The sequence below is a fragment of the Prionailurus viverrinus genome, chromosome C1 (genome assembly GCF_022837055.1).
Source record: "Prionailurus viverrinus isolate Anna chromosome C1, UM_Priviv_1.0, whole genome shotgun sequence".
In the NCBI taxonomy this organism is placed as follows: domain Eukaryota; kingdom Metazoa; phylum Chordata; class Mammalia; order Carnivora; family Felidae; genus Prionailurus; species Prionailurus viverrinus.
The window spans coordinates 212,291,116-212,317,034 of NC_062568.1; the positions used below are offsets into that span (position 1 = coordinate 212,291,116).

Sequence of the window (25,919 nt, forward strand, 5' to 3'; positions counted from 1 at the left end):
CACTGTCATTGACTCGCAAAGCACACGTATGGCTGCTTCCGCCTTTGTGCCACGACTCCGGGAGGCCAGTTCCGGAGGGGCACCAGCAAGCAGGGTTAGAGGACAGGGCTGGGCATCCCTCAGCCCCCAAAGGGGGTGGGGGGGTTGATGGGCTGGACGACAGGGCTGGGCGTCCCTCGGTCCCCGGGGGCCCACCGAGGCCTCTTCGAGGCACAGGTCCTAGGGCCCAGAGCTGGGGGCCTGGAGTGTTTAAAGGCAAGGCTGGATTTCATCTAACTTTAAAACTCTCAAAGGCAGACACTGGCTTTAATGCACAGTCCCTGAGCTGCCAAAAGCCAGGACGCCGGAGAGGGGAGAGGGCAGCGCCTTTGGGACCGTCACCGTGAGGCCAGGGCTGCAGAGAAGCGGGACTGAAAGGGCTGAACCCCGGGAGGTACGGCCGTCCGAGGGCCAGCTGCGCTCCACTGGCGCCGGGGAGAGGCTCGAGGCTGGGGGCGTCCCTGCGGGCAGCTTAGGGGCAGAACCACGCAGGGCCTCGCCGGCCCACCTCCGAGATCCAGGGCTTCGCCAGCCCCCAGGCCGGGCGCACCCTAGCCTTGCCGGGCATTCACACGCCAGGGCAGGAGCCCACCTCCGGGGCGAGGATGAAAGAGACCGCCCTCTTGTGAACAACCACTTCCCGCCATCCCCCCAGACACGTGGCCGGGCTTCCGGGGGTTGGGGAGGGGGGGGGGAAAGGGGTGCCCCTCACAAACATGGCCGCCGCCCCGCTTAAGCGGGGCCGCCACGAGGGTGCCCCTCACAAATATGGCCTCCGCCCCGCCCATTACGCCCAGCGACCACTTTGTTGGGTCACATGCCGGAGGATGCCGGGCTGTGATTGGCCAAACTTCTGGTGTCGTCAGACGCCGGGCGCGGGCCGAGGGCCGCCGGGTCGCTGCTCCTCTGAAAAGCGTTAGGCCGGGACGCGGGGGTTCGGGCAGTGCTGGGGGCGGCAGCGCGCCGCTCACACTCATGAGGAGCCGGAAGGTGAGGCGCCGAGACCGGGCGGGAGCCGTGCCGATGAGGCTGGCGTTCCCGCCACCCATTGTCTGGGGAGTTGAGGAGGCCGCGGTATGCCCTGGGCCGGGGGCTGCCTCTGCTCGGGACTCCCTGCCCTCGCACTCGGGTCTGAGGTCTGAGACCACGTCCGGGAGGGTTTCCACATCACGACCCTGGGTGGGGGGCGGGTTTGGGGTCACGCTTTTGGGTAGTGGCGGGGGGGCTCCCACATTACAGCCCTGCGGCGGGGGGAGTCCTGGGTCACGCTTCTAGGTAGGGGCTCCCACATTACGGCCCCGTAGGCGGGCGCGGGTCCTGGGGCATGCTTCTGGGTAGGGGGGCTCCCAGCTTACGGCCCTGAGCGGGGGGGGCAGGTCCTGGGTCAGCCTTCTGGGTAGCAGGCTGCCAGATTACGGCCGGGGGGGGGGGGGGGGGCGGGTCCTGGGTCAAGGTTCTGGGTAGGGGGCTCCCAGATTACTGCCCGAGTTGGAGAGAGGGGTACTGGGTCGCTCTTCAGGGTAGGGGGCTGCCAGACCACATCCCAGGAAAGGGGGTCTCCCTGTCCAGAACTGGTCTGGACCCCTGAGTACTGCTGCCGCCACCCAAGCCCTCTGTGCTTCAGCATGTGACCTCAGCCTGGCCCCAGTCACTTCGAGTGCAGAGTGGGGTGGGAGGAGGCCACTGCAGAGGGGGAGAGGACTGACCCGGCACTGGTTCCTGGCGCTCCGTACCTGGCGACGGACCGGGACACAGAGCACCCGGTGCCCAAGGAGCGGGCCCTTTTCCGGGCGGGGGGTGTGGGGGGGGGCTTGTCTTACCAGCCTGGCCTCTCTTTTGATGGAATCTTTTGGCCCACATTTAAAGTTATTGATCTGGTTGGATGCACGCATGCCATTTTACTTTTGTTTTCTTTATGCACGTCTGTTATCTTTGTTCCTTGTGTAGATGGATGAAAATGAATGTTTTCTGGTGGGCATTTGTGTTTTCTTTCTAGCAGTTGCTCTAGGTTTCACCGTATGCACTGTAACTTAGTGGAATCGGCTTTGTGGTGTGTAAATGGGGTGACTGATCGGTCAGGGGCCCCCACATGTGGGGCGGCAGTGGCGTGGAAGCCAGTGGCCCTGGGCGTGAAAATTCACCTGAGGCCAAACCCAGGAGCTGGAAGGGGAACCCAGGAGCTGGAAGGGCGCAGTGCAGGAGGGGCTGCTGGGAGGCAGTGGGCGGGGCTGCGGGAAAGCGGGAAGATGCGGAGGTGTGGCCACCAATGGGATTCTCCCTTTTTGGGGACCTGTGCCGGTTGTAAGTAGCCCATTGGCCAGTTGGGGCCTATGGCTATTTCCGGGGGCGGAGTCGCCTCGTGGGTCTGTTTTCAGACAGGTGGGTGCTGGCGCCCTTTCTGCACCCGGTTGCTCCAGCCTGTTTGCCTAAAAGCGGCCTCTACAAGCTCCAGATTTGTCGTGAGACCTAAAAATGTACCTTTATTCCCTTCACCCACTTTCTTGGTCTGTCGGGATACCTGTTATATCTATTAGCGTTAGAAACCCAACGACCTGTTCTGATCGTGTCTCCATGTGTGGTCCTCTCGTTGCCCCAACAGTCCTGCCCCCACCCCCGTCCTTTGTGCTGTAACTGGCAAATAAGTCACATTCCTTTTTTTTTTTTAATGTTTTTATTTCGTTTTGAGACGGAGAAAGACAGAGCGTGAGCAGGGGAGGGGCAGAGAGAGAGGGAGACACAGAATCTGAAGCAGGCTCCGGGCTCCGAGCTGTCAGCACAGAGGCCGACGCGGGGCTCGAACTCACGGAGTGTGAGATCATGACCTGTGCTGAAGTCGGACGCTTAACCGACTGAGCCACCCAGGCACCCCAAAGCACATTCCTGTCTACGTTGTATAATGTTATTTCTACAACCGCTTATAAATCACCAAGAAAGGAGGCACCCGTGCACGTACGCTGTCGGTAAGCATCGGCAAAAAGGGCGCCCTCTTTCTGTGAACCTGAATTCCCGTCCGGGGCCACTTGCTGTCAGCCTGCAGAGCTCCCCCCAGTACCTCTGGCAAGAAAACACGGGCAGCATTCTCTCCGCTTATCCGGAAGTGTCTCTTTTGCTTTGATCGCTTTGCTAGATTCAGGGTTCTTGGTTGGCACATTTCTTCTTGAAGAACTTTGACTATGTTTGACTATATCCATTGCCCCTGCTCAGTTAGCGGTGTGTTTGTTTATCCGGCTCCCCTGGTGAGTGTTTCCTCTGCCGCTTTCAAGAGTTCTCTGGTCTTAGGCTTTTAGCCTTTAAGCGGCGCCGTCTGTTTACACAGCTCTTTCCATTTCTCTCATTGGGAGTTTAGTTCCTGGACATTCCTGTGTGTGAAGGTGGTTGGTTTTTTTGTTTTTGTTTTTGTTTTTTTTCAATAACTGGGAAGTTTCAGCCATTATTTCTCTGTGTATCTTTTCTCTCCTTCCCTCCCCTTCCTGGCACTCCCATTACACATATGTTGGTGCCCTTGATTGAGTCCCATGTTTCTTGAAGACTCTTCACTTTTCTTCATTCTTTTTTCTCTCTGGTTTGACTTGCATGACCTTGGGTTTGCTTATTACTTCTTCTGCCAGTTCCCTCCACTGAAGGGTTTATTTCAGTTCTTGTACTTTTTCACTACAGAATTTCCTTTTGGTTCCTTTTCATAATTTCTTTTTATCGTCATCATTCTGTATTGGATGCAACATTGTCAAATTTTTTATTCCTTAACTGTGGTTCCTTTTAGCCTTTGGACATGTTCATCATGGCCACTTTGAAGGCTTTTTCTGGTAAACTGCACCCCAGGCACCATCACAGGTTCTTGGAACATCGCCAGCTCTTGTTCCGCTGTAGACATCTGCCTTCCTCTCGCACGCGCCATCATTTCTTGTTGAACCTGGACATAGTAGATAGTGCAGCAGTTCTGGGTACCTGTCTCCCACCCCCACCCCCACGGATTATTGTTTATAGGCTTTTTGTTTGGTGACTGGGTAGATTTCTTCTATGGGAGTCTTTTCCCCTCTCACCTGGGCAGCTGGGACGCGCCCCTGCCTGCCGGGCAGCCCGCATTCTCCCTGGGGTGACTCTCTTCCTCTCCTCCCCTGACCACACCCAGCTGTTAAGCTCCCAGTAAATGCCTGTTGATTGCTCAATTGTTTTCAGCAATAGCCTGGGGCATAAATTGCTCTGCCGATAATCCAGTCTAGCTGTGGCTTCTTTAAAGGCCTAGTTTCTGGGGTCAGTGTTGGATGTATGTGCTGACCCCAGGAGGGCTCTTCCAGCTGCATTATTCCCTGGTTGTCACCTGCAGACTATCTGACCTAAAGTTTATCTTGATGTCACTTTCTAACTGCCTTTCTCCACAACCTCTAGTGTTCTGGAGAGCCCCTTTACGCATGAACTTTATCCACACTCCTTGCAAAAGTCAGTTCTGTAGGGAAGAGATTAAGAATTCTGATTAGGAACTCTGTTTTACGTCTGTCCCTCCCCGGGCGAAATGTCAGTGCCTTCACTAGTGTGACACCTCTGCCCCTGAGCTCTTGGAGGAAGGCTTGCCTCTCCTGGCCTGGACCCGCCTCGCGCCTGGGAGCCCAGCGTCCTGGTGGTGGCGGTCTGGTGGCAGTCTGGAGTCCATACACCACTGAATTTTGTGGGTGGTCTTGAATAACATTCTTTTACCCTTTGCATGCCACAGGACCATTTCCAGAAGTCTTAAATGGTTTTCATACTTCTTGCCAGTTCTGTGGGGGTCAGCGGGGTTCCTTGTGCTGACCCGTTGGAAGTCAGTCTTGTCCTGCCCTTTTGGGAAACCACAGTGTTGCCTGTCACATCCCAGTTTTTAACCACTCGCTTGGAAGGCAGAAGACCAATGACAGGAAGCAAAGCAGCTGTCCAAGGCAGAAGAAACTGCCGGATCCTGTGTGGGAGCTGGCGCCTGGGGGCTGGCTCCACCCGCGACGAACCCAAAGCCAGCGCGATGCCATGCCGGATGTGACGGCAGCTCCTGAGCATTGGCCTATACCCGCCAAGAGAGCCTCTGCAGGGGGCCCGGAAGTGAAGGTTAAGGAGCCCGCCTGGGGAGCCTGGAGCCCCCACCTCAGAGGTGAAGCTGGAAGGCATCGGGAAGCACGCGGCTGCGCAGAAGGGCCTGAGCGCTTCGGCAGCATGGAGCCAGGACTGCTGCTCCCCGGTTCCGTCCCTGGGGAGCGGGCGGCTCCTGGAGCTCATGTCGGGGAGAGCCGTGCGTGATGAAGCAGGGCGAGGAGGACTTTGAGGCCACGCATCCCTGTGTAACCTCACACAGGCCCCTCACCGGAGCCGCCATCCTCTTAAAGAGGAGGCTGTTGAGGCCCCAAGCACAGCACGTGCTAGCTACATCAGCACTCGGTGATAGCGGCAGCCATCCTCAAGGCCAGTCGTGTCTCTCAACCAGCACCGAGCACGGTCACAAGGGGGGGAGTGTCGGGAGCAGGACTCGTAGGGGAAGAGAGGACAGTTGGTGGCCTGGGACTAAGGCGGCCGTTCCCTCCTGGGAGGTAGGAGGACTTCAGGGGTCATCTGGGCAGGGCAGGGAGGACGGGCGTGCTGGAACTGCTGCAGACTCCCCACAAGTGGCTGTGAGCCCAGACCCTGCTGCACCCACCCGGCAGGCCCTTCACCTGGCCTGGAGCGCCGTGTCCCCGCTGTGCGCAGAGGCCACAGCCTTTCCTTTTCCTTCCATCCTGAATGCCGTATGGGACAATCTAGTATCTCACGGCCTGGGTGAGCCGCCACCTCCGGGGCCTCTGGAGACCTCCAGGGCTGCAGATGGGGATGGGTGGGACGCCATTGCAGATTTCTAAACTAGCGGTCTCCGTTTTCCTCTTCCTCTTGGTTTCCTCTTCCTTCCCCCGCCCCCTCGGCCCCCAGCCCCTGCCCTGCCACCTGCATGCCGGCCCACCCTTGCTCACCACGTGCACTTGGTATCCATTCCAGAACAGAATAAGGAATTAGTGGAAAAATGGGTGAGGGATGCCTGCGTGGCTCAGTCGGTTAAGCGAACAACTCTTGATTTCAGCTCAGGTCATGACCTCACGGTTTGTGAGTTCAAGCCCACATCGGGTTCTGTGCTGATGGCTCAGAGTCTGCTTGGGATTTTCTGTCTTCCCTCTGCCTCTCCTCCGTGTGTGCACACCGCTCTCAAAAACAAGTATTTATTTAAAAAGAGAAAAAGAGTGGAATTCAGATAAATCTGTAGTTTAGTGAACAGGGGTGAGCCAATGCTAACTTTTCCATTTTGCCAGACGTACCGTGGGTTATAAGTTTTACTTTTTCATTAATTCTTTTCTTGCATTAGAAGACTCTTGCATTCGGAGTAAAATGGCGGCAGACCGTGTTAAGATTCGTCCAAAGTCAACTGCCTTAAACCAATAGAACTGGGACTGTTTCCACCTGTAATTTGAGGGAGGGAGCGATGGGGGTGGGGATGCCTTTTTGTTTTTTCATATCACCTTTTATCAGGAACTCAGGTACCATGTAAAAGTTCAAGAACCTTCTGAGAAGGCTGCTTCTAAACGTTTGCAGCTAGCTCAGTATCTGTTAACCTACAAATGGAGGTATAAGGTGATGGGGACAGACTGTCCCCAAGCTTCTGAGGCCATTGGAAAGAGTAGGTCTGCATCTTCAATCCAAGACAGTTTAGTTTGAATTTGCACAAGGCCACAGGGGACTTTCCAGAAAGGTGAAGAGGGGGGTGGGAAGGACTCAACAGGGTTTTCTTCGGTTAGGAAGTCGCTGTGTCCGGGCTCGCGTCTCACAAGAGCGTTTTCTGACGCCTTGGGTCCTGGTCTAGCTCACAGGTGAAGTGCGGTCTTCGGTGCGCCTGAGAGCCCGCCGTCGCTCAGCCAGGTTGGCCTCTGCTCGGGAAGCCAGCATCGCCACGTCTGCCAGGACGGTATGTCAGGTGAGTCTCGGTAACACAGAGCTGCCGGATCTCGACCGGTGTGGCCATTTGTACGCGAAATGTTCGCCCTGAGATGGGTCGTGTTAGAAAAGTGTCGTGGTGCTTCTGTCCCAGAGGAGAGAACCGTGTAACTGCTTTCAGAGGAAGGTGCGCTCTCCAGCCCAGGGCCGTGCTTTTGGAGCGTTCGCCCGTCCACGGGCAGGGGTGTCTCAGACTCCGACTCACCGCGCACCTTTGCTGGTCATTCCTTGCCGCCCATTGCGTGGTGTCGGCTGCCATGGCGCCACGCTTCTTTAGCCCTGACCGCTTCGGGAGAGAGGTTTGCCTCTGTCTGTGCCGAGCGACCCTAGCCCACGAAGTTGCTGTAAGCTCGACCTGCCTCGGGCCGCGCTCCGGGGTCTGGTTGGGACTTGGGTTTTACACCAACAACTAGTGTAGAGTTTCAGTGGCCTACGCTGCTTTAAAGACTGCAGTCCATTTAGTAAATCCTGGCTGTGCACCTGCTCGGGGCCACAGAACGGCTTCCGTCCGAGCAGAGATGTGTGCGACCCGGGGTCCCGCGCTGTAACTACGATACGGTGGTTTGTGCTTCCGAAGGTGCCTCAGGAAGCAGAAGGCCCCGGTGGGTGTGTGTCTAGATTCTTCCCCAACCGCCAGTTTACATCGTGTCCCTCCAAGGGAGACAGTGACGTGACCCCATCGTGCAAGTTGTGGCAACGACGTCTCTTGCTTAAGGTGTGAGGAGGGCTCACCCCCGGGACGGAGGCCTTCTGACTCGCCGTCCGCCTCACCCTCCTGCACGTGTCTGGTTCTCTCACACACTTTTCTCTCCACAGACTTCCTCATCACACAAAGCCGCCGACAGGCGAACTTCCAAGAAGTTCAAGTATGACAAAGGTCATCTTGTGAAATCAGAATTACAGAAACGAGTCCCCAAGAGCGATAGTGCTGCTCTGCCCAAGATACCACCCGAGCGCCCCTGTGACAGTGACCCTCTGGGGTTTGCCAAAGAGCCCACGGCGCCTCCAGGAAGGGGAGCTGGTGCCCCGACAGAGCCGGCGGCCACGGGCGGCCTCCTCGGGCATGGCACCGCTGTGGGCGACACTCGCCCCGCAGAGACTGAAGACGGCCCGTCCCCGCCGGCATACGGGCCCCTCACGGGAGAGGACCCCCACGGCAGCCGCCCCGCACGGGGCGGGGCGGCACTGCAGACGGATGACAGCGTCTTTCTGGACGAGGACAGCAACCAGCCGATGCCGGTGGGCCGGTTCTTCGGGAACGTGGAGCTCATGCAGGTAAGACTGGTGCCTCCGTGGCTGCCCCCGCGCGGGGCGCGCACTTGGCCGGCTCTCTGCACTCCCTGCACATGGCACTGCCTCGGGGACAGGCTCCGGTCCCCACGAGCAGACGGACCAGTCACTAAGTGGGCGCGCCCCTTCCCCATCCTCAGCGGCAGGCGGTTGCCAGGGCACAGCTGCTTCTGGGAGGCCTCCTTCCCGCTCGGCCCTCGGGGTGGGGGCGGGGGGGCCTGGCAGGTGACTCTGGGCCTCCCCGCACGCACGGTCACGGGTGGGGAGCGACTGCCCACACTTGTGGGGCGTCCTCTTCCGTTTAACCCTTGCGTCCCCCACGTCAGCCGGTGGGGGACGAGTCCTCGCCCAAGAGCCGACAGGTGCGGTGGGCCGGCGATGGCTGAGGGAGTGTTTCCTTCCCCCAAGGACCTTCCCCCGGCGTCTTCGTCTTGTCCTTCAATGAGCAGACGAGAATTCAGGAAGATGCATTTCAGAGCCAAAGACGATGAAGATGATGATGATGGTGCAGAAGTGTAGAGAATAAAACACGAATTTGACAGTCAGTAGTAGTCTGACAGTTGAGCAAGTTCTGGGATTCACACGACCTTATCTCCCAAGAAAACGTGTCCTTGACCACACGTTGAAGCTGACCCACGAACGCCCTAGTGCAGAACGCCAGATACCTGCAGCATGGACACGTGTGACCCAGAACGTTCTCCGAGATCGTGCGGTTTCTGATATCCGTGTGTGCGGACGATGGCTTGAGTCCCCTGAGGGGGCTGGGAGATCTTTCTAAAGAAAACTGCTCACTTAAGCTCTTTAGTTTTGATAACACATGCGTTTATTTTCCATTATCAAAATTTGATCATTCTCATGATTGAGTCAGTGCCAGTTCTTAAAGAACTCTCCTTCTATTTCTGTACATGAAGCTAATGTTTACCTTGGGAATTTTGCAAAACACATACGACTAAGAAATAAAATATATTTTGGAAGTATTTTTAAAGAGTCTCGTGTTCCTAAAACTCCATGCTTGTCTACAATATTTGAGAGTCGAGTGGGGAAAACGAGTCCTTTCCCGCCTGTATTTGTTAAGGCTGGGTCAGCCTTCGTACCTGCTCCCTGGGTTGTGGGCAGAGGTGAGGCCCGAGAGCTGAGGCTGTGCCCTTGAAGGGAGAGGGCCCCTCCGTGTAGACTGAGGGGTTCCTGAGACGGCGGCGCTCAGCACAGTCCTCGCCCCGTGCTGTGCAGTTACAGAGCGGGTGGGCAGGTGAGGAAGGGGCAGGTAGGTCGCTGAGTTGCCCTATAAGCTTTTCGAGCCCCTCCAACACCCACCCGAGACACTGCCCAATGTGACCATTAGCAGCTGTGACCACCGACTCTGGATAATTTTGTGGTTTATTGATCAACAAACTAATAACTTGAAATTGTTGCTTATAAAGGCATTTTGACGGCAGCCAGGGAAAACAACTAACTAGTTGGGGTTACTGCAGAATTAACTAGTGATCACAGCACCTGAGTTAGTGGTGAACGACTGCGTCAGATGCCAGGAGTCTCTGTCCTACGTACCGGCCTCTGGGAGAAGCATCGGCCTGAGCTGCAGAAGAGCCTTGCTATCATGTTCCCACCAAAATGCAGAACGAAACCAAGCGTGCACCTGGGGGCCCCACCCCTGCTCCCACCGCGTGGCCTCCTGGGGTGGCGAGCGGGCCAGAGACGGTTACTCCCAGGTGAGGGGTGCTGCAGGAAGCAAGCAGGTGTCTCCTGCAGAGACGGCACAGACAGCATGGAGCTGGGGAAACTGTGCTGTGCTCACGTGCTGCAGGACCAAGCGTTGGGCCTGCTGCAGGACCAAGCGTTGGGCTGAGGCCCGTTGGGGATGACCTTAGCAGTACAAAAGGAATGCAGACTAAGCCCTGGGGACAAAATAAAGTTTCAGAAGGCATAGCAAAATACACGTTAGAATTACTTATGACCTAGCAGGCCCTGTGACAGTGTGAATTTTTAGGAAGCATCTCTACTTACTGGTCTTCACGAAGTGCTGCCCAAGTGGTTGGCTGAGCAGCAGAGGCGTTCCACGCTGTCTTAAACGCCCGCTGCACAGGGACCTCCCACGGGCCTCAGGCTGGACGATTCCCACAACTGCTAGGACTCAGGAAAGGATATACTCCCAGTCCCCGTTTATCGCAGGAAGGACGCTTGGGGCAAAGTGCAGAGGCCTCGAGCTGGTGGCGGAGACCTGGCTTCCCTCTCCAGCCAGATGTGGGGCAGTGTACGTGAGGGCTGCCGACCCGGGAAGCTCACCCAGACCTTGGGGCCGCCCAGGGTCTTGTTGGGGTCACACGAGCTTGGAATGCCCACCCGAGGACCTCGGACTTGGACCCCAGCCCGGCCCAGGTCACTGGCTGGTGACAGACACCCCCAGGGCGGGGTGTTCCTGTAGCCTCAGGCTGGCTGGAGACCGGCCTGTCCTGGCAATGGGCACTCCTAAATTGCTTCAAGGGCTTCCTAGAGTGTTTGGGGTTGAAATGCCCCCTTTCCAGGCCTCGCCTCACCAGAGCCCTTGTGCCTTGCTCACACTGGTCCAAGGGCCTCCACTGCGGACCCTTCACCTCGTCCCTCCCCCCCAGCTCTGCACGCCGACTCCCTCCCTGGGCCTCCCTGCCCTCCCTCTCCAGCCAGCTCCCTCTGCCCCTCAGCTGCCATCAGAGGCTGACTGCTGGCCGCCTCCCTCCCTCCTGCAGGCCCTGGGTCTGGAGGTCCTCCCTCTGCAGCCTTGCTGACCAAAGAGCCGGCCCACAGCAAGTGACGGGCCTGCCGGTACGAGGGACCTCCCGCCCGGACCACCCAGCATTCCTGCACCCACAGATCACTAGACTAAACACTCCCAGCCGCTACGTTTTAACTCCCTTCTTTTGTTGAAAACGGACAGCCCATGACCCCGTTTTGCAAAGAGATCGCACTGCTGCTGGGCTGGAGAAGGAGGGTCCACCGGGACAGCAGGGCGCGCTTCCCACGGGCCCCGACTCCCCCACGGTCTGGGCTGCCCCGTCCAGCCAGGTAAACACCACGTGCTGAGGTGGCACTCGTGCGGTTCCACACAGGATCGACTCGCTCTGAGATCTCTATTTCCGAAAATGGAATAACGGTTTTGGCTCAGGTCACCATCTCACAGCTTGTGAGTGCAGGCCTTCAATCGGGCTCTGTGCTGACAGCACAGAGCCTGCCTGGGATTCTCTGTGTGCCTTTCACTCTCTCTCTGCCTCTCCCCTGCTCACACTTGCTTGCTCATTCTCTCAGAAATAAATTAAAACCTTTGAAAAAAAAATCACTAACCCCTATTTTTATCCTCATTTTCATCATTCCCAGTGAGTGCAAACTTTTTTGAAAGTCTTTTTCTGAAAAATCTTTATTGCTTTTTATGATTATACAATATATGTAAAAATTCAAATATTAAAATCTGTGTGATTTTAAAAAATGAATGTTTAAAGGATCATGAAATAAGTGATCATTTCAAAAACTTCAAGTATTATAAAATACATGATTTAGAAAATTGGCTCTTTAAAATCCAGTACCCCCCCCCGACCCTGTCCCCCAGGACTACTGCTGTCCTGACGGTGTGTTTCCTGACTGTCTTGTACGTGCGTGTGACATACACTCACGGGCTTTTATAAAACCAACAGATCGTCCTCTGCATGGTCAAGCCACTGGATGCTTTGTGCACTCGACAGCTTCCCTTTTCCGTATGAAACACACAGAGCTGCCACGTGGCTGTGCCTTATGTCCACGTGGAAGACGAACCCAGAAATTAACGGCCTCTGACAGCTTCTGAGCTACAAAGCCAGCGGTTTGCCGCGGTTCAGCACGATACCACAAGCAGGACTCACCTGTGGACAGGCATTCGGAGGGTTTCCCGCTTTCTGCCATCATAAACCATACAGCAGCGCGTGTCCCTGCGCGTTCTTTACAAACATTTCACCCTGAATGGGTTGCCACTCTTTGGAGCATCCGGAAAAGTCCAGCAGATACAGCCTCACATCCACCCGGGAGCAGAGAGCCAGCAGAGAGCTGACACAGAATGCCCGTGCCTCGGACCAGCACGGCCACGTCGGGCCTGACGCTGCGTCTCTGCGGGGGCCGCCCAGCAGGGACAGAGGGGCTCCTGAGCCAACCGCGCGCCCCAGGGCACGGCTAGCCTGTCCGCTGGCACTCGGGCCGCCGGAGGTGCGAACACAGATTCGGAAGTGTAGCGAGGTCAGAACTTGTAGGAGGGCTCTGTGAAGTTTTTCCAGAAACCACTGCAGCGGCAAAAGTGTAGTAACAGTGCCCAGCGGGAGGACGTGCCCGCCGGGGGAGGAGGCGCCACGCGTGGCCCATCACTGGCACTTGCGGGCCGGCTGCCGTCTCTTCGGCTTCGTCTGGGGTCTGTAGATCCTGCGTGGGTCACAGCTGAGCCCGTGGCTGGTTTTCTTATGGCAGGCGATGTGGACCAGCTTCAGGTTGTGCGCGGTGAAAAGCAGGCTGTAGAAATACTCCCAGGACACCTCCCTGCCGGCCCGCTCCGCGACGGCGGCCTCCAGCGTGGGGATGACAGTGCGCCTCTTTTCTATTCTGCAGGGCAAGGCGAGACAGGGTCACGGTTGCTGCCGGCGTCCCACGGCCCCTACCGAGTAGCCTGCTATGGCAGCACGGGGACACGTTGGAGGGCTTCACCCGGTCATTGTGGCCCAAATGTGAGCTGATGTTTGGGGGCGTACAGGAGGACACGTGGCCAGAGGTTCAGGTTTCAAAAGGAGCCTCACTTGGAAACACGCCCGAGGAGCAGCGGGGCAGTGACCCCTCCTCTGGCCGCGGCTGTCAGCAGGGGCAGCACTGGGAGGACGGTCCTCACCGCATGCGGCCCCAGGGCCAGCAGCTTGAATGTCTCACGGAGGAGGGCTGGCGGTGCGTGTTTGTAAGTACTGAGAAGTACACAGGGAAAGGGGGTGGAGCCCTATGCCACCTGTCCCCATTGACACCCGTCTCCGTGGTGACACAGGAGCACCTCCCCAGCTGAACCGCAGAAGTAAAGCTGAGCCCCTGTCCTCCCTGGGGAGAGTCTTAAGGGCCTGACGTCTGTCTTCCCAACCACGACCTTGTGCTTGTGTGTGTGTCCACTGGAGACAGTCGCGATACTGCTTTGTGTAAACCTGTTCTGCTTACACACCTTTCAAAGCCCGCGTACTGACAGGTAAAGCTTGCGAACTGAGCTTGTAACACGAGGAATAGAAACAAGGCCAGGAGGGCCACTGCAGCATGCTGGGCCCACCTGTCCCTCCAACACGGAGAAACACTGAAGAAAAGGGAAAACAGGTACAAAGCTGAGCAGGTGAGGGCTCCCCACTGCCAGGAACTCAAGTCCCCACTTGATCCGCAGGGGCGAGCCACCCTCCTGCAGCCCACTGGGGCTCTGGTCCCGACAGAGGCCCAAGGGGAGGGCCAGGGAGGTGGGACCGAGACCCCAGTCCAGCCATTAAAGTGGAAGGGAAGCGGCAGGGGCGCCCGGGGCTCCGGGAGGGAGGGGAAGCCACCCTACCCTCTACCTACTGCTGCCTGCCCAGCCCCAGAAGAGGGGGGCGCCCGCTGACCCCGACCGCTCCTGTGGCTGCGCGACGCTGGAGGGCTGGCTGGGGGCGGCCTTGCTCCCCGTGGCGCCTTTCACCCTCAAGGAGGCCAGGCCAGGGCCCTCCCCACTGACGCCAGCGCTCAAAGAGAAGGAGCCCCAGCGCACAAGCACGTATCAGGCGTCCGCTGGCGTCCTGTGTGCTGGAGCCACATGGCCGAGCCTCGGTCAGCAGCGGGAGGGGTGAGGACAACACACCCCCAGGAGGCATGATTCGGGCGCACCAACAGCGTGACCATTTCCACAGTCACCAGTAAACCCAGGACCCTCGGCTCACCGTTCACACAGACCCACAGTCCGACTGCACCTGCCACAGGGGACGGGACCCAAGCCAGAAATTAATACTCCGCTGTTTCAGAGCCACGGGAAGCCCTGGCTTTCCGTGAGTGTCCGGCAGAAACAAATGCAAAACCACCCTGTGGGGACAGGACAAGCCAGTGCACAGAAAACACAGTCCCCACCGAGGGTGGACTCTGAATCCAGACGCACAGATGTCACGAGCACACCGCAAAGGGCGAGGACCCCAGCGGAGGACCTGGGCTAGAGCACTCTGAAACAGACCGCTGAGAGGCCTCGGAGGGCTCCTCGACACCACCCCCACAGCACAAGGGAGACAGGACGAGAAGGTCCAACGTGCGGCCAGCGGGAGCTCCAGAGAAGCCGGACAGAAAGAAGCCGAGAGGGGGTAACTAAAAAATACTTAGGTGTTTTCCAAAACGAAAGAGAAACTTGTCTTTGGAACAAAGACAAGCCCCGGTCAGAATTTAAGGATCTAAACCCACACACACGCCATGTTCAAAGAGAAAGGGAAAATCTGCAATGTCCGCAGAAACGGCAGAGAACAGGCTGTGGGCAGAATTCTCCCGAGCAGACGCCGGGAGAGTGTGAGCACGTCTTCAAAGTTCTGAAGGTGGGACACCCACCGCTCAGAATTCAGTATCGCTAAATGACCACGCAGGAGTAGAGGCCAGAGGGACATTTTCCAAGACCAAAGAACATTTAGTGCCCACAGGACCCTCCTGGGAGAAACGAGCCTGAAATAGGACAGAAAACCGGAAGTCAGACGCGTGCAGAGAAGCGGGCCGATTTGCCGGAAAAGAGAAGTACTATATTGAGACAGAGAAAATGCACCTGAAACCACGGTGTCAGGCAACCCTGCTCCGGCCTCTGCTGCTTCGTCTGCACTCTGCTCCAGGCTGGCCTGCTCCGCCCCTTGAGTGCTGGGACCGCCCCCAGATCGATGTCCCCACGCCCCAGCGGGGCACGGAAAGTAGCCGACAGATGACCTGGAGAACCCGGCAATCGTCTCTGGGTGCTCCGTGCACATCGAAGGGGTGAGACCCAGCACCCTGCCTAGAGGGGAGCGCAGCTCCTCAGCTCGGGCACCAGGACAGCCTCCTCACCTGAACGTGCACCCCAATCCCCAGCACCCGGGTAACGGTGCGCGGAGCCCGAGAATCTGCATTCCCGACCAGTCCCCACATGCTGAGGACGCTGCCAGTCCACGGGCCACACCCACATGGCCACGCAGGTCGGTCCCGCGTGCGCGCTCAGCCCAGGGGGCTCTGTAGTAGCGGAAGGTGGACGGCCGGAAGCGCCTACCGGGATGGAAACGGATATTCGAGCGATACTCTCTTGAAAGAGCGAGGCGCTCTGCACCTGGTGGAATGAATGCACGAAACCCACAAACGCATCCCCGCGAGCACGACACAGGACGGAGAAGCCCGGTGTAGAGTCACCACATGTGCTACCACTCGTGTCCATTTTCAAATCATACCTACAGGGTAAAGGTCTACATAAACAGGCATCACAGGGACGCTCGCAAATGGCAGCAGAGCGGTTCCCCGGCGAGGACGGGGGTGCATCCAGGAGGGGTGGAAAGTGAGCCTCAGCTGTCCCTGTGATGTCCTACACATGTGCAAAGCCACCTGTCCCCAAAGTGATGGAGCCACTTGAAGGGCGCTGGAAGACCTCTGTCTTCACAAAGCAGAGACCAGGACATCATTATGTTCCAGAAAAGAGTCTGTGAAGATAACGCAATTTTACTTGTGCGCCTTTTTGAGAAAGAGCTCGTCCACGTGGAAGAACACTGCTGCCGGCCTCCACGCACCCCGGTGAAAGCAGGAAATGCCCCGCGCACAGTAACCACCCAGAGCCCCCGCTCTGAGCACCTCCTGCTTGGTTGGGGCAGGACACCCCCAGAGTGCGATGCGGTGAGAGCCACCCACTGGGCCCCACAGGTGGAGCCGGACGTGACCGAGGGGCCACGTACCAGGTCGCACGCACGTGGACAAGGACCTGGACCAGCTCCTGTCGGAGGCCCCCACCGTGGAGGGCACCTAATCAGGCAGGTTAGGAGTGGGCACCTGCACCCATCCGCACGCACACCCAGGACACCTTTGGGTCCACAACCCACAAGCTCGGCACATGAAACACGAGGCAGCCAGCAGGCAGGCCACGGACGCCACGGCAGGGACAGGCCCCCGCAGGTGCCCCGTGGGTCTGGGAGCTCAGTTCTCAACAACAAGCACTCCCGACCTCTGCGGAACCCGTACTCACATGTGGTCCAGGTTCCACGTACTAAAGAGGATCCGGCTCTCCCTGTTACCGTAGGGGTTGATGGAGTGTTTGGATGCACAGCTGTCCACGTCAAAGGGACCCTAGGCAACAGACAGCAAGCTCAGGTCCTCGAAGGGCCTTACCCCGGGTCTCAGGCAAGCGGGAGGAGCTGACTGACGAGCCCCCGGTAGGGGACTTAGTCCTGGTAAACGGTGTGCTGCTTGGGGCGATCAGGAACCCTGTCTTTGGAACGGCGCCCCCTTTCCCTCGTTACCCCCAGTAAGATACTTGTTAGGAATGCCGGATTCCCAACCGAGCGCCTGCTGGGTCCCACACCCGCCTCCAGGGCCTGCTCCGTACCCTCAGTGGCACTAGAAAAGCCACCAGTGGGGACAGGGCATTTTACTGGAAATGCATGGGGTCCAGGAGGCCGGGAAGGAAGCGTGGGCAGTGGAACAGCCCCTGCCCGTCCTTGCAAAGGTCACCGGCCCCAAGCCTCCAGACTGTGACCCGTTCCCCAGAGGTGGTAGCACTTGTTGGGAAGCAGTATCTCTGTCATTTATCCAAGTGTCCGGGAGGAGGCCCAGGACACTGCTCCCAGCTGCTGCCACCATACCCCACCAGGGAGTGGAGTCAGGCCACACTAATGCCCGAAGGGTCACACCTGGCCACCAGTCCTGAAATCTGAGCCGTCACCTAGATGGCTGCCCGGGGACACACCACGTTTCAGAAGCTCCGAAACCGTCCTCTCCTCTGCCCACCACCCTCCTCCCGAGGGGGCCAAGTGGTGCCCGCCGTCCCCAGTGCCCTGCGTTCTCCCTGCCACCGGCGTTTCTCGAAGGAGGGCCCCGGCCCCCGGCTCACCTGGCAGGAGAACCAGCCTTCGGGTGTGCAGAGCCGGCTGTCCGCCTCGGCTCCTCTGTCGAAGTAGCTGCTGTGGTACTGCTCCGCCCTGAGCTTCCGGCACATGAGGCCAACAATCCGGACGTACTCCTCCTGAGCCTCCGCGCCCACCGTGGAGGCAGAAGCGCTCACCTTGAAGACGCCAAGGGACATCGCTGAAGGCTGGCGCGGTCGGGGGACTCCGAGTCCACTCGGTGCCACGGCCCCCGGGGACCCTGCCGCCTGGGGTCCCCAGTGTGCTGAGTTCACACGGTCCCTGGCCGGCCAAGCCCGGCCAGCTTCTCTGGGCCCGTGACGTGCAGCCGGGGTCAGGGTCAGCCACGTAACAGACTCAGCTCCGGGAGTCCTGGCCCCGTCTCCCTGGCGCTCGCCGCTGCCACGTGGGAAGAAACTCGAGAAGAGGCGGGCAGGCGAGGAACGTCACCCACCCGCCACCCACGCTGCCCACTCAAGCTGGAGGGAGGCTCACAACAATGCAGCCAAACGCTGAGCACCCGGGGGGAGGCAGAGAAAGACCCCCCTCCTCCCCACGGGGCTCCTGGTCAAGTGCGAGCAACAGGACGGCAGACGCATTAACAGGGCACAGAGGGCCCGGCAGGGCCTGTGTGGTGCCGAGGGGGTCACAGCCTGAGAGACAGGCCGGGGCGGCCAGGGCAGGAAGCACACTCTCGGCAGCAGCAGGGGCAGGCAAGGGTGGCCAGGGTGGAGCGGAGGTGGGAGGACAGAGAAGGTGGGGGAGCCGGGCCGGACCACAGGGGCCTCCACACTGCGGTCCTGAGCTTTCCTTCTCCGTGGAGCACGGGCCATGCATCGTCCTGCCCCACAGACCCTGTGATCTACAGTCCAAGAAACGCGGGCAGGCGTGGAGGGAGAGGGGGAGGGAGCGGGGCAGGAAGAACATCTGCAAAGTCAGGAGGCAAGATGGCCTCAGTGCCTTCCAAGCACACGAGCACAGGGGCAGCCCCCCCCCCCCAACACGCCTCTGCAGGGAGCACCCGATCTCACCCCTGCGTGGAGGGCCCGGCGCAGGGGTCACGGGATCTTGGCCTGGACTCCCGTCCACTCTGAGGAGCTGACCTCTTACATGTTTCATCCTTACAGAGGTCAGCGCCTGGGGAACGCACCCCACCTCTGTCCCATCGTACGAGGTCGGAAGGCAGCTGCACAGACCCCCACCCTCACGGCAAAAGGCGAGTGCCACGGGACCAAATTTTCCTCTGAGCGGGACGGGATACCGCTCCAGCTCTGCCCTCCGTGCCGCCAATCTGTCCGTGGGCTCTGCTTCTTCGCTGAGGGGGCAGCAGGACAGAGGCCACATCGGGCACAGATTTCTCTGGGGACGGACAGCCACGTCCAGTGGGAGCACCGAAGCTTTAAATCTCCACCTGTGTTCGCTTCTCGGATCTCCCAGGGGGGAGGAAGGATGCCATCTCCTTCCTGGGCCCGTGGAGTCAGAGCTCACACCCACAACAGCTCGGAGCACCCCAAAAGCAGATGCAGCTCGGCCCTTCCCAGTTCTCAGAGGTCAGGCCCCCCCACCCAGGGCCACAGCCTGGAGACAGAAGTGTCCTCGTGGGGAAAGAGGCCAGGACCCACCCACGTGGGCGTCCGTCACAGCCAGTGCTGGATGAAGACAAGTTCACGTCAAAATCCAACCACCTGATGGCTGATGACGTTCACAGGTCGGTTCTATTCAAAACCCACACTGAGACTCCAGCGCAAAAAGAAAAGAAAGGGGGCCAAGGCCCCAGGTGGGGCCCCGACAACCCCACAGGGCGCCAGCTCAGGGCGCCAGCTCAGGCCAGCTCAGGGCGGAGTGCGGGGACCGGCCGCTAGCTGCACCCCAGGGACACCGCGAGCTGGGCCCCGGCGGGGCCGTCCGCCTGCAGAGGCGCGTAGCTCCGGGCACCGTCTCCACGCCTCGCCCCGCCCCCGTGCCCGCCACCGCACACCCACCTCTCTCAGGTAGCTCCGGATACGGCTCTCGCAGCTGTACCTCAGGTAGCCAGACTTATTCTTGAATCGAGACTCCAGACCTGCCAGGAGCAAGAGAAGACGAAACCCCCTGGGGTCCACGGCCATCCTCTCCCGGGCTGGGCAGGCTGCGAGCGCCACCCGCCTCGTCTGAGAAACGTGCTGATCGTGTCCCGCTCGCGGGCTCCTGCCCTCTGCCTGGAGAGGGTTCTCTGGCCCACCTGCATCGTGGGCATCTAGACACCACAGAGGGGCTTCGGCTCCAGGCACCCGAACCCCCTCTCCTGCAGTCCAAGGGCGGCTCCGGCGGGCCTGAAGGCCGCGCCCCGAGGTGGACACGCCCAAGTGTCCACGGCCGGGTGACAGACAAGCAAAACGCGGTCCGGCCACACCACAGAATGAGATCCAGCCTGAAGGAGGGAGATCCTGCAGCACGCGTGCACCCGAGGGCACTGTGTCTCGTGGAGCAGGCCAGGCTCAGGAGGCCGAATCCTGTGTGATCCCCCAGGGGAGGCCCCGAGGGGAGTCAGATCCAGACCGGGTGGAGGGTGGGGGCTGGGAAGGGACATAGGGACGGCTGCCGTTGAGGAACGTGAGGAGGTTCTGGAGACGGATGCTGGTGGTGGCTGCACGCCACAGAGAACGTGCTCGACCCTAGACTGTACGCTTAGAATGATTCAGACGGAACACGTTACGTCACGTACGCTTTCCCACAGCTGACAGAGGAGTAAGGAGGCCGGTCCCGGGGCCTCTAGCACACAGAAGCCAGGCAGGCCCCCCGCCCAGGGACTGCGGTGGGACCTGGTGTCCCCTGCATGGCCAGCTCCCAGCAAGCCCCACCCCTGCTCCGGGCCCCGGAGTACCTTCGAACCATGGCGGGTCCTCGGCCCTGGTCTCGGCCTCGGTGTTCTCGCTGACGGTGTGCAGGAGGTCGGCCAGCAGCTTCTGCCGCAGCGGGGCCTGCTCCCCGGAGAGCAGCTGCCGGGCAGCCTGGATGAGCCCCGCCTGCGGCTTGTGGAACGCGTGGAGGAAGTGATGGATGTCACTCACATCTGCCACCAGAAGAGTCACAGACAGAAAAGCCGGCGGTCCTTTGAGCGCTGCGGTGAGGAAGGGGTCTCCGCACGCCCAGCATCACCACGCTTCAGGACCTGCCGGACCTCAGGGGCGTCCGGGGCCCCGGGCTTGCCCGGATGCCAGCTAGCCCTTCCCCTGGGCCTGTCTGCCCACCCCTCAGCGTGGGGAGGGGCCGGATGTGGAGGCACGACAGCCGGTGGGTCGCTGCCCTTCTCTTCCCCAAACGAAACCTCCCACGTCTCTGAGCCTCCTTCCGGACCTCCCTCCTGGAGCCTCCCACACCCACCTGACTGCAGCCCAGCCAGCGCTTAGAACCCAGCGGAACCACGGTCTACCGCGACCCTTCGTGACACCTCGGCCAACAGAAGCGGCAACCCACAGAAAGAACGATGCTCCCACGGCCCAGCGGGTCATTCCAGGGACAAGAGGCTGTTCAGTGCTCGAAAATCAACCAGTATAAACCCACGCTTCATGGGCTAAAGAAAAAGAGTCACATGATCATATCCACTGACGAGAAAGGCAGGAGGGAAACGCTTCCGGGCCCAGGGCTTGGTGAGAAGTTTCCAGTCTTCACGTGGAGAGCGTGAGCACAAAAGGAAAGCACAGGCAATGTGGGCTTCATCGAAATGGAAAACTTGTTCTGTGAAAGAGCCTGTTCTGGGGACGCAAAGACAAGCTACGGAGCAGGAGGAAATCCCTGGAAGCCACACGTCTACCAAGACTCATATCCAGTACGTATTCTGAGAAAAACCCGAAACTCAACAGTTAAAACTCCAATTAGAAAATGGACAAAATACAAACGGACAAAGACACACCTTCTGGGCGAGGACGGGTGGACAGCCCGCTAGCCCAGGGAAAGATGGTCAACCGCACTACCAACAGGAACGCAAAGCTGTCCACACGGAGACACCTTGCACGCCCATCAGAATGGCTAAAATAGAAGAGTGGCGAAGCCAGAAGTGGGGGAGGCTGCCGAGGCCGTGGGACAGGTGTTCCCACTCTGGAAAACACCCCGTTTCTTTAAAAACAATAACAACAATGTGGGGCGCCCTGGGGGGCTCAGTCGGTGAAGTGTCCAACTCTTGATTACGGCTCAGGTCATGATCTCACGGTTCATGGGTTCGAGCCTCTCGTCGGGCTCTGCACTGGCAGTGTGGAACTTGCTTGGGATTCTCACACTCCCCTGCTCTCTGCATCCCCTACTTGTGCTCTTTCTCTCTCTCTCTCAAAATAAATAAACTTAAAAAAAATATTGAGATGCGATCCCAATCCCTCATGATTCACACACTTGAACAAGTCCGTGTTTCTTAGTCTGTTCACTTCGCTACCACGAAATGGGAAAGAAGAGGAAAAGCCAGGCAGGCTCTCAGCCCTGTCCTGCCCAGTCCCCACCTCCTGCAAGGGGCCGTCCCAGGAGGCATCACAGTGACTCTGCTCTCTGGCTGCCTCCTCGAGAAGGACAAGGCCCCAAAGAGATAGAGCGCTTGCAACCTTGGAGCAGACACTAGATGTGACTGCTAACAGCGGAGTCCCAACCGCAGGGCAAAGCCACACGTACCCCACTCTAGGGCCCCTTTCTGTCCCTTCGGCCGAAGAGGCAGATATCTCTGTCTTCAGGGCTCCCACTTCCTGGAGCACCAGAAGCATCTCCTGAAATGTAAGCCACTTTGCACAAGAGCCAGGAACGCACACTCGCTCTGCCCCTGGCCTACAGCTCCAATGTGCAACTTGTCATCGAGCTGGTTCTTAAATCCGGATGCCCCTAAAGAATCACGCCTGGAAGCGATGCCTCTGACGGGCCCCCAACGTGACAGCACATCAGCAAACACCAACAGAGCAGACAGAGCACAACCTGAGCCACCACCGCTCCCTTCGCACGGCCCGACGACACAGGATGGCGTCTCTCTCTGGCTCTGCCTTACCCACAAACCTGTGCAGGCCCCAACCCCCAGATCCCTCCCTTCTGCCCTCTGGAGTTACTAGGACACCCAGAACGAACATAAAATTCACATAACTTAGAAAAGACACCTAAGACACCCAACTGGACAACCGGGCTCCCGACTCGGGGCTCCCCTCTGGGGAGCTCAGAGCGAGAAGATTCTCTGTTTCCCTGGCTGGTCCCCCACAGCAGGCCCTCAGCACCTCCAAAGCCGGGCCGGCTTCCCCGCCACTCTCCCACGTCCCCACCACTTACAGCCTTGCCAGGTCTGGCCTGAGGTGAGAAGCACGAGTTCCGAGTTGTCAGGGACACTCGAGAAGTAGTCTCCGGTGAGCTCGGTGCCGTCTTCGTAGAGACACAGGCGGGAGCCGGTGATGGGGAGCTGCGGAGAGGGAGGGTAGGGCAGGAAGCTAACGTCTCGGGTCTCGGGCGGGCCGCCTGGGAGCATTAACCTGAGGCCCTTCCACCTGCGGTCCTCACAATCAGAAAAAAAACTGTGTTTTAAAGAATCGTGCCCGGGGTTACACGTCGTTCGAAAATATGACAAGTCACATAAAAATATATACCTAGCGGTGTCGACTCCACAGGATTCGCCACACAGATCCTTTCGAAACGGGCTCCTTAAAGGCACTTAAAATCGGAGCCCCTTTCAGAAAATGATGCCTGACTGCTTCCACTAAGCCCATAAACACACCCCCACCAATGAGGACACAGCACCCGACTGGTATCAGGACACGCCCGCTCAGCACACTCTGTTTTCCTGGGCGATGATTAAAGCGAACATCTTCCTGAAAATGACTCATTGCCTCTGGCTGACGAAGTGTGAACGGCACACGGTCCGCTGGTTTCCTAACACTGTCCCTCCACGCTCCTCAGCTTTATGAGCGTTCACGGCAACTCCTGACGCTCCCGCCCCCACACGCACACACACCCACAACCCGCGCTGTTCCAGGTCAACAGTGCTGGCCTGTGAACACAACTCCTTCATTTTACGGAAGGGGAAACTGAGGCCCAGAGAGGCCCACTGACTGTGCCCTGGAGCACACAGCAAGTTAGCAGATATGCACTAGAACAGGGAGTCCCAGAATCTCAGGCCAGAGCTGCCGTAATCTTCACGGTCAGAAGAGGGAGGTGTTGCGCCAGAACCCTCCAGAAACTCCCGCTGAAGGGCTGAGTGACTACAGGAAGAAGTCTGAGGAGGCGCCAGGTCCCATGGACCCCGGCCCGGGGCACCTGCAAGTGAAGGCACCCGAACCCCGGCCCCGGGCACCTGCAAGTGAAGGCACCCGAACCCCGGCCCCGGGCACCTGGAAGTGGAAGCACCCCTTCCGCAGCACCTCCTGGTAGCTCCTCCCCGCCACCCCAAACTTCTTCGTCCTGTGCAGAGCCCGCAGCTTGAACGTCTTGGGCTTCCGGAACACCGTAAACATCCTCAGGACCTCCGGCCCCGCCGGCGGCACCTGCTTGGCCGGCCACTCAGGCTGTTGTTCGCCCAGGACCCAGAGATCAGCTGAGCGGCGGGGGTGCGGAGCTCGGTGGGCTCTGCGACCGAGACCCGGGCCGCGCGCTGTCCCCCCGGAAACTCCATTACCCAGAAGGCCCGAGGAAGCAGAGGTGCAGCCCCGCCTTGCGCGCAGACGCCGTCCTCCGGGGACTTCATTACCCAGAAGGCCTGGGGAAGTGGAGCGGCAGCCCCGCCTGTGCGCAGGCGCCGTCCTCCCCGAGACTCCATTACCCAGAAGGCCCGGAGAAGTGGAGGCGGGGAGACCCCGCTTTGTGCGCAGGCGCGGCCCAGCCCGGCCCGTCTGGTTGTCATGAGAGCGGCGGCCGCGGCCCTGGCGCTGGGCGCAGGCGGCCGGGGCTGCTCCTCGGCGGCCACCGCCGCTGCGGCTCGGGGGTGCGGGCCGGCCCGGGGCGGTGGAGGAGGCGCCGCCTGAGCTCCGGAAGCCGCTGCCGGGGGGCGGCGGAGGGCCCTGGGAGCCGTGAGGGCGCCGAGGTCCGGGCGGGCCTTCCGTTCTGACAGGTACCGGGAGTCCCGACGACACCGCGCGGGGCCTGGCGGTGTGGGCGCGGCCGGGGGCCGGAGGGCGGAGGCCGAGGGGCTTGGGGGCAAGGGCAGGGGGCCGGGCCCGGGAGCGCGTACGGAGCGGGGTGCCCGGGCCCGGGTGGGCGCTGCCCGCGCTCCGCCCGCCGCAGCCCAGGGTCCGGCCTGCGGTTGCCTCCAGTCGGCGTCGCATTTAGCGTCGGGTACTCTCTGCACGTCGCGACCTCCGTGTTCGGGCCGCACGGCTGACGGGGACCCGAGTGAGTGAGGAATGCGGTCGTGCCGCCGTGCGGGTTCGGTGCGGCTCCCCACCCCCGCCTCCCCACGCATCTTCGGTTTCGGACGTGCGCTCGGCGGCACTTGCGGCCTTTAAGATTACTTGGCCAACCATTCTTTACCCGCCTAACAGTTAGGTTTCCGCAAAAGAACAATGGAAACAAGGTTTGTCTCCTAATCTTGTAGCCAAACGTTCGGAAGTTGCTGAATTGTTTCGCTTTGATTCATGGAGGTCAACGATCCTGAGAACATCTCGGAAAGTTGCGTTTTGATAGACTTGGTGAGGCTACCGCTGAGCTGCCTTCGTCCACGCAGCCGCTAGCGTGTGCCACAAGGCCGAGGTGAGAGCCGTTGCTGCTGCTGCCGCGGTCCTACCTGCCGGGAGCTGAGTATTTCGGGGAGCTTTGATTTTCCCCAAAATATCAGTGGTGAGGTTCACAGAGGCTGATAGTAGCGCCCTGTAGTAACACCCCAGGTATCACGCAGCCCTTGAAGATTCCCACAAAGGGTCCCACAGGGTGCAGGGTGGAAGGGCCGTGGAAGAAGGTGGACAGAAAGGAATCGTTTCCAAACAGTGGGGTAGTGTTGTCCTCACAGTGCCCAGGCGTTCCTCCTACCTGGGTCCTGAAGGCCCGCACTCTGTCTGGGGCTTATGAGACAGTGTAGTAAATGGACACCTCCTTCGTTAGGACTCTGGAAGTCTCACGTTTAAGTCTTAGCACCTTAGCAGAGAGGACTGCTCAAGGGCAGAGACTCCGGAACCCGAGCGGCTAAACACAGATTCTGCCCACACAGCTTACTACCTGTGTAACTTTGAGCAACAGCCTGTCCGTGTCTCGGCTTCCTTATCCCTGAGGTTGGCGTGACCACAAACCTATGTCAGTGTGACGAAGGTGTAAGTGTGTGTGTAGGGCTGAGGACAGTCCTTGGCGCACAGCAAGTGCTTCAAAGGTAGTGTCCACATGATCACATTCAGCTGAAGGTACCTCGTAGACACCTACAGTTCCAAGGTGGAACAGGAAGTCGTGGGCCCTGCCCTTGAAGGTGATTGAGGGATTTAGGGGCGCCTGGGTGGCTCAGGCGGTTGAGCGTCTGACTTCGGTTCAGGTCATGATCTCACGGCTCGAGCAGCTTGTGCAGTGCAGAGCCTGCTTCGGAGCCTCTGTCTCCCTGCCTCTCTCTCTCTGTCTGTCTCTCTCTCT

General features: G+C 59.3%; 3 protein-coding genes across 15 annotated transcripts in view; 2 read left to right on the plus strand and 1 right to left on the minus strand.

Annotated features, from left to right (window-relative positions):
- Window positions 1-903: 903 nt before the first annotated feature.
- On the plus strand, window positions 904-9,281 carry CC1H1orf174 (chromosome C1 C1orf174 homolog). 4 transcript variants are annotated; one of them, XM_047869996.1, is made up of 5 exons: window positions 904-1,029; window positions 6,884-6,994; window positions 7,592-7,729; window positions 7,831-8,289; window positions 8,713-9,281. In XM_047869996.1, the coding sequence occupies exons 1-5, from the start codon at window positions 1,015-1,017 to the stop codon at window positions 8,821-8,823; spliced, it is 834 nt and encodes a 277-aa protein (XP_047725952.1). In that variant the 5' UTR covers window positions 904-1,014; the 3' UTR covers window positions 8,824-9,281. The 4 variants fall into 4 exon arrangements, with proteins under 4 accessions (XP_047725952.1, XP_047725955.1, XP_047725951.1 ...); XM_047869995.1 differs by lacking the exon at window positions 904-1,029 and adding an exon at window positions 1,848-2,513; XM_047869999.1 differs by lacking the exon at window positions 7,592-7,729 and having other exon boundaries at window positions 981-1,029.
- Window positions 9,282-11,682: 2,401 nt separating this feature from the next.
- DFFB (DNA fragmentation factor subunit beta) lies at window positions 11,683-24,045 on the minus strand. 6 transcript variants are annotated; one of them, XM_047869989.1, is made up of 10 exons: window positions 23,705-24,045; window positions 22,653-22,779; window positions 20,245-20,433; window positions 19,364-19,443; window positions 17,369-17,539; window positions 16,505-16,605; window positions 15,349-15,543; window positions 15,077-15,231; window positions 13,490-13,615; window positions 12,757-12,894 (listed from the first exon to the last, which is right to left on the minus strand). In XM_047869989.1, exons 1-10 carry the CDS (start codon window positions 23,825-23,827, stop codon window positions 12,890-12,892), a joined length of 1,272 nt encoding a protein of 423 aa, XP_047725945.1. In that variant the 5' UTR covers window positions 23,828-24,045; the 3' UTR covers window positions 12,757-12,889. The 6 variants fall into 6 exon arrangements, 5 of the variants coding, with proteins under 5 accessions (XP_047725947.1, XP_047725949.1, XP_047725945.1 ...); XM_047869990.1 differs by lacking the exon at window positions 23,705-24,045 and adding an exon at window positions 22,964-23,698 and having other exon boundaries at window positions 22,653-22,872; XR_007154649.1 differs by having other exon boundaries at window positions 12,873-12,894; window positions 13,490-14,979.
- Window positions 24,046-24,281: 236 nt separating this feature from the next.
- CEP104 (centrosomal protein 104) overlaps window positions 24,282-25,919 on the plus strand; it is a 35,588-nt gene continuing 33,950 nt past the window's right edge. For 3 of the 5 annotated variants that reach the window (XM_047869969.1, XM_047869973.1, XM_047869970.1), the window contains exons 1-2: window positions 24,282-24,420; window positions 24,904-25,058. The gene's annotated coding sequence lies outside the window, so the exon portion shown is untranslated. Of the gene's footprint in view, window positions 24,421-24,903; window positions 25,059-25,374; window positions 25,380-25,919 lie in introns of those variants that run through there. The other 2 variants (XM_047869971.1, XM_047869972.1) reach the window with 2 other exon arrangements.